The sequence below is a fragment of the Schistosoma mansoni genome, chromosome 3 (genome assembly GCF_000237925.1).
Source record: "Schistosoma mansoni strain Puerto Rico chromosome 3, complete genome".
Taxonomy (NCBI): Eukaryota; Metazoa; Platyhelminthes; class Trematoda; order Strigeidida; family Schistosomatidae; genus Schistosoma; species Schistosoma mansoni.
The window spans coordinates 13,519,887-13,532,402 of NC_031497.1; the positions used below are offsets into that span (position 1 = coordinate 13,519,887).

Here is a 12,516-nt window from a genome sequence, read left to right on the forward strand (position 1 = left end):
TATATTTGTATCACGTTGTAGCTCTGGATATGAATTTCACGGCAATACCTGTTTGTATTGCATTTATAAGTCGCGAAACATCGACTTCGTTCTCTCATTTCCTTTCGTTCTTCTGCCGGTCGAATAACAATAGGGAGGTGGTTGGCATTGTTACAGATGACTCACCTGCAATAGCTGCTGCCATAACGCAGGTGCACCCCGATTCCCACCACAATTTGTGTCGCGTACACCTAATTCTTTCAAGAAACTCGGAACCAGCGATATAAAACAAGCACTTATTTTGATTCATACAAATATTTTCTCGGTCAAATTATGGAATAAGGTAAAGAGTTCTTGATCATAAACAATGGACCATAGGCCATACAAAATTTTAATATTTTCAGCATCTCTAACAAATTGAATAGATGATAAAACAGGATCAGCTGTCAGTGATAACAAAAACCCGAAACCTTGCACAGGCGGCAGAGTATTGCTAAGGAATACAGCTATATCACTTAGTGGAAAATAGTATGTTTGATCGCAGGTAGGGACTGTTAAATTTAGCAGCCACTTCTGGGTAGTGATGTATCAAGGAATTTTGTAGGTGTGCTACTGTAATTATTTAGCTGGTTGAGTCCCCTAAAATTAATCTAGGTCAGCTTCTGAATAACTGTTGTACTATTCACTCTGAAAAGCTTTCAATTTATACGCATTCATCAATCGAGTAACCGACCTCTGGAGTTGTACATGGTGGAACAAAAAGCAATGTAAATAATAAGAGATCTTACGATTTTTGAATTTATTACTGATCTTGTATGAGGTTCGTATTCATGAATAGTGCTTAGATCTAACCGCAGTATAACGGTTATAATAGTTTATGTAACTAAGAAGGACCAAGGACATAAAGTACGAAGCTCATTAGAACATATCAGAACTAGCAAATGAAATCTAAAAGGCCTGCCACGAGAAATACTTCTCGAAAGGAAAATTTAGAATGTTCTGATATTACACCGATAAACACAAACAAACGTAAAATTGTTAACATTCCAGAAATAGGTTTAATAATATGAAAGCAGGTCGCTACAACATTTCTTGTTGTTAAGTGTTGAAAGTTGATCCAACGGAAGTTAGAGGCATTAGATATTTTAAAGCTAACAATATTCATTTTCATACGCATGCTTGCCTGCCTACTTACTTAACTGGTTAAATGTTTTGGACTATACAAATGCACTTAGTGATCTATACGTTGACTTAATTTACGAGTTACATATAATTCATTGATTAGATGGTTTCAGAAATACTTTGAATACACGCGAGGACACTGTTTATAGGCTCGATTAGAAAGTAGTGAAATCCAACTTAAACACTCATTGTTACCTATGTTGCTGAAGTTTTTGATTGAGTAGTTCCAGTATAAACTGAATGCTAAGACGTTACCGAAAATGAATGAATACGTATAAACAAAAAAAACGTTTGGCGGCTTGGAGTGTAGATTAAAAAAATAGATACTAATAAAGAAGACAAAGAATACAACATTGTTGGGACGAGATAATTGTTTTTACAATTACACAGTAATTTACAGCGGGCAAGGTACCATTTAGGAAAACTATATGCAGAATAGATAAACAAATTTATCCATCATCCGAAGTAAATCTTCTTTTTTTCCTATTCAAATATCGCTCTTTTTGCCGCTTGCTCATTTGTGCCAGACGTTCATTTTGAACGAGTTTACGGAGCTCCGCTGACAAATTTTAAAAATTAGTTTGACAAAGTCAGGTTAATAGTGTAAGTATGCTCTGGTATAAAAAAAACTTGTTGAACTGACCTATAGTCTAACAAAAAGAACGCGGTTTTAGGACAACGAAACGAACGATAACTATTTTTCAAAGACAGTTTCTATCACAAAGAACATATATATAATAAGAAGCATTTAATGACCGTTATTTTCTAGTTTGTGATTCTCAAACGGAATTCAACCAAGGTTAATAACCCCCCGCTGTGAGCACAATACGATTCCCCTATCAAATACAAGTGTCTCTACTACATATATTCAAATGACTTAAGTGGATAACCATTTTGTGCTTGGAACAGGAAATAATGAAAATTTGTTTCATAAGACCTAATGATCGAAAAGATAAATCAACAAAAATCTAGAGAAGACTGTCAGAATCAGTATCTTGTATCCTCATAAACTCTTCCAGGAATTACGTGATTGTTATACTGATTGACAAGTTATATATAAGGATAAAGAAGTCAAATAATAACTTGGACGAAATTTGAAGTGACTAGGGGTCATATGTTTATGTCAACGAGCCTAACATTCGTAAAATAAAAATCACTTGAAAAAATAATGATAGATTAAACCTAGATATTGTATAAACCGATCGTACATCCATATAGAATTTCCTGAAAGAAAAGGAAGATAATAGATAAAAAGAAATAACTAATAAGAATAGTTGGATGGACAACACTTGTGACTGATTTATGATCTGATAACTACAGTGACAGATACTGGAAATTTTTCCATAATTGAAACATGAATGTTTCAAAGAGAAACTGGTTACAATGCTTCGTAAATGGAGCTGAAGATTTCCTACTGTTAACATATTTGTAGTACTGATAAAACTGTTAGCACTATATATTGGTGGGTAATGGTTACGACTTTACCTTCAGTTCTTTTTTGTATCTATACTAATATTAATGTAACCCGGCAATTTTATGGAATGGTCACAGTGAATAACCACTTCACTCCCTATTAATAAGCTAGACATTAGTGTAGACCAACACTAAGGCACCATTTCATTATTTCGTAAGTGAGAAACAAATATCAAATATCCTTATAGTATCAACACAAATATTTATGAAATTGTATTTTGTCAATATGGGCACTGAGAAAATGTTGCCTGTATATCCCAGAAGAATTAGAGAACATCCTGGTAGGAAACTACTAATGACCAACTGAAGGAAAAAACTGTTACCTTTAAGAAGGTAAATATCACACAGTTGGGTAAAAATTTAGAAGATAAACGTCGATATGGAAGACCACTTTACGCACAAACGGGGATTATAATTAATATTATGAAGTGATAAGTTACAAGTCATTGCTCAAATAGGAAAACAAGTGCAGGTGGTGGAACTGCTGAAAACAGAAGTGTTGAGGTGAATAGTATACCCATTTAGTGGATGAAAGTTAATTGGCAATGCTCCGAACCCGAGTCGAATCGAATAACTAAGATATGTGTTAAGCATTGTCAGCTAAATGGTTAGTACTGCTCAGATAAAAACAAAAGATAAAAGATTTACAGATGTTGGACTAGAAGTTACTACTGAATGTTTTAAATCCAGGTTTAAGGTATTATGAAATGAAAACAAAGCATTCAGAAAACGGATGAAACGATTAATCTAATTCAGGTCTTACAAAACATCTGCAAAAGCATCTCATTATGATAAAACGAAGCACATCTATCGATGACTTCATTGATTGGTTGAAGGCGTCTATTTTCAAAGATATCATTCCTTTTACTCTCAAACGTATTCTTAACTTTCTTATAAAGTTTACTAAACGTTCCACTGGACATATTACTCAACCTCATTTAACAAATTAATTGCATTTATTCATTTTTAGGTATAGAAACTTTAGTAAATGCACATTTATAGCTTTTAAAAACCCAAATGTGACGAGAGTTAAGTAAAAAGAAAATAATGTCTGAAAATTATGCCCAGTTATTTTAAGTTCTTCAGAAAGTAACATATGTGTACTTACCTCGAGGAATAAAGCGAATAGGTCTCCCTGATTCCAAGTTTTCAATTTGTTCCTTCTGCAGTTTATCCATGAAGTGCTTACGGAATTTTCTATCTTTTGCCGTTGCTATTCGCTGTTTTACCAAATGTAACGCATCCGTCAATTCCTTACGTTTGTCCGAGTCTAAATTCTGACGCAGCATTTTTTTCAGTTTCTGATTTGGAAATATATATTCACATGACAGAAAACAAAGAAACATTTTAATAAGAACATTTACGACGATGTACAGATAAATGGTTACGACCTGATGAAACATATCCCAAATTTAAAATATGTAGTAGGTTTTGGATTCAGTACAATGCTTTACAGTCACAGTAAATTACATTGAACAGCCAGTTGATTGAAGTAGGAAATACAAGTGGCTATGGTTGGGTGGGGGTGATGATTAGAGAGTGAAAAAACTAACATGGGATTCCATGGATGTGGATTTCCTCTTTGAAAGTATTCATCTGCAAGTAATACATATCAATCTCGAAGCAAGATAAAATCGTTTTCAACAGTTAGCTGATCGACAGCGATTTGCGAAAACAATACATAAGTGGGTGAACTAGATAGTATACAGCCAATTAATTATGATAGTAGTCGTTCAATGAATAAAAATATCAGAAAATAATACATCAGCGAAATTCACCACACATGTTATTTAGTATTAATATATGAAATCTTTAACAGTTCTTAACGAGTCTAGAGCTGACATGTTCTCGAGACTTGATAAACTTGTAGGATATTTAACAGTACTATAAAACCCATCCTGGTGACCAAAGTACATATGAGAGTGAATATGAAATAACCAGCATGTTTTGACTAAACAACTCATTTCTCACTATAGTATGGTTCATACATTTATTTAAACACATAAACATTGGTATAAGGAGGCACCAAATAGATATGCGCAACATAAATCATTCGATATGTATGAGGGCCGGAATACTGCCCGGACGCCCAAACCGGAGCAGGATTTTCTTATGGGTCACACCCCGAGCCTTTGACCTAGAGGTCTAATCCATAAGGCAGTGGAGCAACGTCAGGAGATGCAGTCCCATGGTATACGGTAACCAACAATTGGTTCCCTCAGGGTCCTGGAGCTCATGTGCACCGTCGGTTTGGAATCAAGTTTTTCCAACTCCCCTGGATGGATCTTCCGTACACACCAACCCCGTCAAAACGCCAGAGATTCGTTTTTTGTCTTCTCAATTTCGTAAACAACACCGCCGCGATAAGGTAGTGAGTAGGACTTCCCTGGCAGTGGTTGTATGCATGTAGCCATGTGAGAGTATTTCGAGAGGGAGAGCTGACTCTCTTTAATCTCAGACGTATCAGGACATTTGAGGGTATGTTTTAAGTTACTTATCCCAATAAAGGGTTTCAAGGAGAAATATCGTTATGATGTGAAAAGATTGAGTACAACAGAAACTGTTAATCTGGTAACTTTAATGTATTACTTCACTCAGTTACGAGAGTCCCATATATGATCACATTAACAGCAAATCTCCCCTGGATAAAATTTAATGTTTACTCTAATCAAAAGGTTCTCGTATTGTCTGCTACTGGTACTAATCTCTTCTTAGTGTGTTTAGTTTTATCTCTTGTAGACTTTGTAAAAGTGATCTGTAGAATAACACATCATATTCTACGAAGAACCATTTATAGTTACGTATTGAATCATAAATTTTGAACGAAGCCACGTATCAGAAGGTAGATATTGATGATTAACACCTCAGGATTCACAGCAATGGATAGGTTCGGTTTGTGAGGATCAAAATCGGTGGTCATTAAGCAGATGCACCTACATTCGATTTCATTGACTAATTTATTCTAAAAGTCATTTTATTCTCCAGGTGGTATTGTAAGGTTTCTTTGATATCCACTCTTATTGGCAGTGCAAATCAATGAAGTGTCGAATAATATTATATCCATGTTTACTGAACCCATGCAGAAACAGAACAAATTCAAATAATTATACATCAAAAAATGTGACGTACTTTTAAGGTTTTCGCTCTTTCATCTTCTAGAAATTCCCAATCATCAACATAACAAATACCATCAACTCTGGGATCAAATCTAGGGTCATTCTTGCGATTTTGTTTACGTTTCAACGATCGAATACCGTCTTGGTAAACACTTTTAAGGTTTTCCGTTAGATATATTTTCTTTTTCTTAAATTCCTTAAATGACATTTCTAATGGAGCATCATCATTATTATCATCCATACTATAAGGAAAACGAAAACACTTGAAAGAAAAACCAAGGTTTAGTTTCACTAATAACATGGAAATATGATGTTAGAGACAATAAAACCAAAACTGAACCAACTACAGGATAAGACAGTGCAAAAAGAACATTTTTCTCTTCTATGTGAATTGGTACAAGTAATCAGAGAACCAATTACATTAGCATCAAAAGTAACGTCCCCAGGGTTTTGTACCGAATGCTCCAGTGACTGGCGAATTCTTAGGCTAGTGGTCTCACCAACACTGTAGAAAGAGTCCAAAATATCTGGGGACAATACTTGTTATGGGGTCGTCTCAAGGAAGATCGGCCAAATAACTAGTACTTAAGAAATAACTTATTTATGTTAGGTAACTAACAGAAAATCCGGAGTTATTACATTTGCTTAATAAAAACTACAAAGCACAAAACGTGGGACAAGATTTCTTGTAAATCGTAAAAATCTCCAATGTGAATGACCGAGCGTACGACTGGTATCAGGATCTGTGGTCAACCAATGAAGTTGCGTATCTTTTTGCTTCTTCGGGCAATTTAGTTGCTTAATACATTTTCTCCCGGAAAAATGACTTGTCCATTTATTGATGTACATAAGTGTGTCATTTTGTGCTTAAATATAAGTTTGACGAGATCCAGTCTGCATAAAGTTTCAACCAAAATCCTTGATTTTCTAAATGTCGTCACTTGGTATTAATAGTGATATTAAAGGCAATAATGATAATACAAATTATTCAAAAATGTACATATATGTGAACTTTGATTTCGGCAAAACCACAACAAAATAGATGGAGGATTAAGGTCGTAGCTTAATGGTTGGAAGTCTAATACATTAAGCCTCAAGCCATCAGTATTAAGGTCAGAAATACAAACCTGAGTTTACATGTTTCAGTGACTGGATAATTTAACTAACCTAGCTAAAGAGCATTCTGAGTACTTGATACATAAACTTATGAGATATTCAGCTTCCCAAATTAAACGAGTTTACAACAGCGTTAACATAACAATACGATTAATAATTTCAACTTTTGTTATAAAGCTTTACCATAAGTAGATGGAGGTAAATGTGCAAAAGGGGAAGCTCATGATCTGATCATCATGTGGCCTAGTACGCTGGAAGTTAAACATGTATGTTTAAAACATATTATTGTTTTACAAATCATGCCCCCAAATGCCCTGGTACGGCCGAGAGTGGGGAGAGTCCGCTCTCCCTCTCCAAATGCTCTCACATGGCCAGCGAATATATAGCCTCTGACAGGGAAGTCCTACTTACTGCCTTCTCGTGGCGGGGGTGTTGTTTACGAAATTGAGAGGACGAAAAACGAATGTCCGGCGCTTTAACCGGGTTCGTGGATAAGGCGAGTCCACCTAGGGGAGTTGGCAAACCCTGATTCCAAACCAATGGTGCACATGGGCTCCAGTATCCTGAGGGAACAAATGGCGTACGAATCAATCATTGATCACCGGCTACCATGGGACTGCATCTCCTCACGATGATCCACTGCCTTGTGGACTAGACCTTTAGGTCAAAGGCTCGGGGTGTGGCCCCCTAAGAAAACCAGCTGCTTCAGTCTGGGCACCTGGGCAGTATCACAGCCCTCACACAAATCGAATGAGATTTGTGAGGCGCATATGTATCTGGTGCTTCCTTGTACCAATATTTATGTGTTTAAATAAAATAAAAAAATAAATTTACAAATCATATTACGAAAAAGTATGGTGAGTAGTAACCAGGATGAAATTATAGCGAAGTGGTTTTATAACCAGGAATTCCGCTAACACGACTTTAGCATGAAGATAATCTTGTTTCCCGATTATAGGAGCCCAAAACAACCAATGCTACTGTAATCGTATGTAAGTCGTTGCAACGACTTACCCTTAATGAGTACATTATACAAATGATTCTTAAGGAACTAATGGTAGTTGAAGAATCTATGGGAATTATCTGTAGGTACTTAATTAGATAACATTTATCCCACCATTTCAAAATCGTCGGCAATTTTACTAAAATAAGCGTTAGTCTAACTGTTTAATACAAAAGTACTTTGCAGGTGAGATTTTGTTATTATATAAAGGGAACATGATAAGCGTCTACATACAGTGGACGTTTCATACAAGCAACTTGATAATTTAGAATGCTTATGTATTGTTTTAATTCATATAAATCAAATCAGGTGAACCTTACTAGTAACAAGTGCCACGTACATGAATGGTTTAAGCTTGAAGGCAATTTAGGATGGACGGAAAACGTATACAATTCCCGCAAGTCTCCAGTGAGTTACTTACATATTTTTCCTCTCTGAAACTACAAGTTTGAGCGTACGCATGGATAGTTTGATATTTCTTTTTACCATGATAATAATGATTCTTTGTACATATCATTACAGATATATCAGAAGGCGAATAGACTGATCAAGTATATAAGCACGGTCGGGTTAATGAATATAGTGAGATGAACATACTGAATTCTATCAATAAGCCTCCAATTAGTAAAATTTATTTTGATGGTTCGCATAGGTTGAAGTACAGTTTCAGAGCCGAAACATTCGTTCACAGGCTATGAAGTGTCCTTGAGTTTTGGGGATATTACACATTGAGGTAGCCGGTGTCAGATGTCATAGGCAATGTCCTATTTTCTGAAGCATATAAGTTATAACATGAAATCATTCAACGCACCACAATGTCAAGTAAGAAACGTTTACAACAGCCACTAGCTGAGTGCGCTTTCGTGGACAGGTCGCCACCCCAATTATTATGTCAGATAAAGCAATAGATTGGACCGCATACGGTCAACGATGCCTTTTAAAAAGAGATTTGGAAGCAGAAACTACCAAATGCAGCTCAAATAACTCTGTGAGAATCCAGCCAACCATCAAACCTAGGGAATCTAGGTGGAATGTCAAGCGAAATTTTAGAAGTAATCCCCGATCATAATCCACTCATGCAATCATCCGCTGATTTACGAAATGCTCCGTCGGATCGCAGTATCCCAAGTACTTTCTTGTTAACTGAAGGGCCAGATTTTCGGAGCTACTATACAACCCCAGCCACTCTAAAATTGCAGTTATATGCGTTACGACTACCGATTTGTAACGAAAACTCAAGAGCATATCGAAACCGAAATGACAAGTACCACGCTGTAATGACAATAACTTTTACTGGTCAGCCCGGTAGTTGCTTTTTTGACTGCTGGATAGATACTTAGATTCCAACTTCCCCAGTGGATACAGGAGCTAATGTTAGTATAAGTTCAGTCACACCAGCCCAGTGAGTGGTGAGAGTACCAAGTATTTATTGAGTGCGGTATACGAAACAAAAACACCTTTAGAGAACAGCTACATAAATTATACATCGGTATTAGACGTCATCCAAGTTTAATTTTTATTATGGAGGATTTTCGACACCCTATTTTGGGTGTAGAATTTCTATGCACATTCGAATTGTCAGTTTCAGTTTCAGTTTGGAAAGGGCAGGAGGCTTGATGGCCTGTGTTAGTCCTGGCAATGATGGTCTCTCAGATGGTCCAACTTTTTTTGAAAAAGTCGACGGATGGAGCCTCAACCACGTGCTGAGGTAATGAATTCCACTCATTGATGATTTGATGGGAAAGTCGGTAGTCAGCTGACAAGTAATTCGTTATGGGCTTGTGAACTTTTTTGGAGTGTCCTCGTAGATTTTCTGTTTTAGAAGACAAGAAAAATGAGGGCATATCAGGTGCAAATTTATCACTAAGCAATTTGAAAACTGTAATCAAGTCGCCTCTGATTCTTCTTTATGACAGCGGGAATAGGTTTAGCTCGGTCAGTCTAGTACCATACGGGAGCTTCGCTATTCCGGGAATCAGCCTAGTTGCTATTCTCTGAACCCTTTCCAAGAGTTCACTGTCTCTTTTTAGGCAGGGGCTAGCTGCTTGTATGCAGTACTCAAGTTTAGGACGTACGAACACTGTACACAAAGTTAGAAACGTTTTAGCGTCGAGATGCCTAAAAGCCCTACGTGTGGACCATAAAGTTATAAAACCTTTGGCGGCTATTGCACGGCAGTGTGCAGTAGTCTTTAAGTCTTGACTAACGATGACGCCTAAGTCATTGTGTGCCTTGACAATAGGTATCTCAGTGTTATCGTGTATGTATCTGTACCCTGATGGCCAATATGCATAACAATACGTTTGGAAGTATTTATCATCAATTGCCAGGTTTGGGACCATTCAGATAATTTCTCCAGGTCGTTTCGGAGTTCTAAGCTATCACTCTTACTTTGTATCGCTCTCCATATCTTGACATCGTCAGCATAGAGCAAGGCTGATGACGATAGTAGACGAGGGAGGTTATTTACGTACAAGAGAAATAACACTGGCCCCAAAACTGTGCCCTTGGGGACTCCACTAAGCACAGTTTCCCGGCTAGACAACTTGGAGTTCACCTGTACTCTTTGTTGACGTCCAACTAGGAAGTCTTTTACCCACATCAATAGATTGCCTCCAATCCCGGCATTCCTTAGTTCATATAACAGCCGGCTGTGCGGAACTTTGTCGAAAGTTTTGCTGAAGTTGATGTAGGCTACGTCTACAGGTAACTTTTGGTTCTTAAGAGCGCACCAGCTTTCACGAGCGACTAATAAGTTTGTGAGACAAGAGTAACCTGTTCTGAAACCATGCTGTTTTTCGGAGAGGATCCGGTTTTCATCGAGATACTTTAACAGCTCCTTCCGAATAATCTTTTCTAAGATTTTAACAACCATACTAGTTAGGCTAATTGGCCGGTAATTCTCAGGCTTATGTTTTGTACCTGTTTTGAAGACCGGGCTTACTATGGCGTCCTTCCACTCCTTTGGTAGACGACCCTGGGTTACGGATAGATTAAAACATACACTTAAAGGGTTCGCAACAAAGTTGGCTAATTCCTTTAGTAACCTAGGGTGCAGTTCATCGGGTCCAGTGGATTTACCTATGTCAAGCTTAACTAGCAGACCAAGGACATCGAGTTCTTTAACGGTCAGACTGTCCAGTGTTTGTGTGTGGGGATTTTCATGGACTGGTGAGAAGGGTGTTTCTATGGTGTATACATTGCTAAAGTATTTAGAGAATACTTGAGCTTTGCCAAAGTCGTCCTCCACTAATGATGAGGCAGTGCTGTCTCCCCATAGTGAAGGAACATTTCTTCTTTTTGTCCTGTGGTTTATATACGAATACAAGCGTTTAGGGCATTCTATGGATTCCCTAACGATTTTCTCTTCGTACAGCTTTCTGGCCTTACGGAGGGTCGAGGCACAGGTATTTCGAGCCTTCCAATACTGAGATTTTGCCTCGTCAGTCCCCAGTAACCTAAACCTATCCCACATGTTCCTTCTTTTACGGAGAAGGATGCGAACCTCCCTGCTGAACCATGGTGGGGAATTTCTCGGCCCCCTAGGTGTAGTCCAAGGGATGTAGGGGGCGGTAACTTTTAAGTATAAATTTCGAAATACGTCCCAAGCCGTTTCGATCGAGGACTCTGGGTCTATTGTCCAATCTACTGATGATGCTGATTTCATGATGTCTGGTATGTTGGCTTTCCAGACGTTAGGTCTAGATTAAGCTGACGCGTGCTCGTGATCGACAGTTATATGGAAGTCGAAGCTTAAAACTGCATAATCACTTTTGCCTAGGGGTGGCATGTAATCAAGGTTTGCAACGTCATCCTCATTATGAGTCAATATAAGATCTAGTAAGGATGATGCAGAACCCAGGTCGTACCTAGTTGCTTCCTTTACGTGTTGCACTAGGGCACATGTGATTACCGCATCAACTAGTTCCTGTTCGAAGAAATTTGCTGACGATTCAGTCCGCAGGTCTCCCCAGTCCACCATGGGTGCATTAAAGTCCCCTAGGATTAGACATCGAGTTAACAAAAGAAAACTTAGCGATAGCTGTATGCAACTACATGTTTATAGGCTTTTTCGGGATGCAATAAGAACCCCTGTAAATGAAGGTTTTGCTGATTTTGTCAGCCAGTTCATGGATTACGGCTGAGTTACCACGATGATAAAGTAAAGCACTTGGCATTAAGTTATATCTAGATGTGAGGGAACATAGTCATCGTCTACTGTTGTATAAAATTAAAAGCACAAAAGCATATAATCTTGCTTGCAAGAAATGCTTAATGTAGGACAACAAAAGAAATTCTCAGCAAACTTACACGTTATCGCGCCGAAACTATAAAATGTAGTGTAGTATCGCAAAATTTATAAGATGTATTAGATTATGATTCAGATTTGTCTGGCAAGGACAGAAGGCTACTGACTGTGTAGCTGTAAATAAATCGCCAAAATCAACAGCTCTGTAAGTGTTCGACATTGGATGCTGACCACATTAGTTTTAGTGAACTCATTTAGCTGAAGGCGCTCGGTCATGCATCCACACCAGATCACATTTCAGAACAGTGTGTGAAACATCTCCTACGATCATTAGCCAGATTAGATCAGTCACTTCTCGATATATTGATAACCCATCAAATATATCTTCTGACCTCCTC

The 12,516-nt window shown here is 37.7% G+C and overlaps 1 protein-coding gene across 1 annotated transcript; it reads right to left on the reverse strand.

Moving 5' to 3' along the window:
• Window positions 1-1,610: 1,610 nt before the first annotated feature.
• Window positions 1,611-12,211, reverse strand: Smp_026300 (hypothetical protein; the record flags this gene model as incomplete). Its single annotated transcript, XM_018799302.1, has 4 exons — window position 12,211; window positions 5,764-12,181; window positions 3,743-3,935; window positions 1,611-1,720 (listed from the first exon to the last, which is right to left on the reverse strand). Exons 2-4 carry the CDS (start codon window positions 5,989-5,991, stop codon window positions 1,611-1,613), a joined length of 531 nt encoding a protein of 176 aa, XP_018651104.1. The 5' UTR covers window positions 5,992-12,181; window position 12,211.
• Window positions 12,212-12,516: the final 305 nt, after the last annotated feature.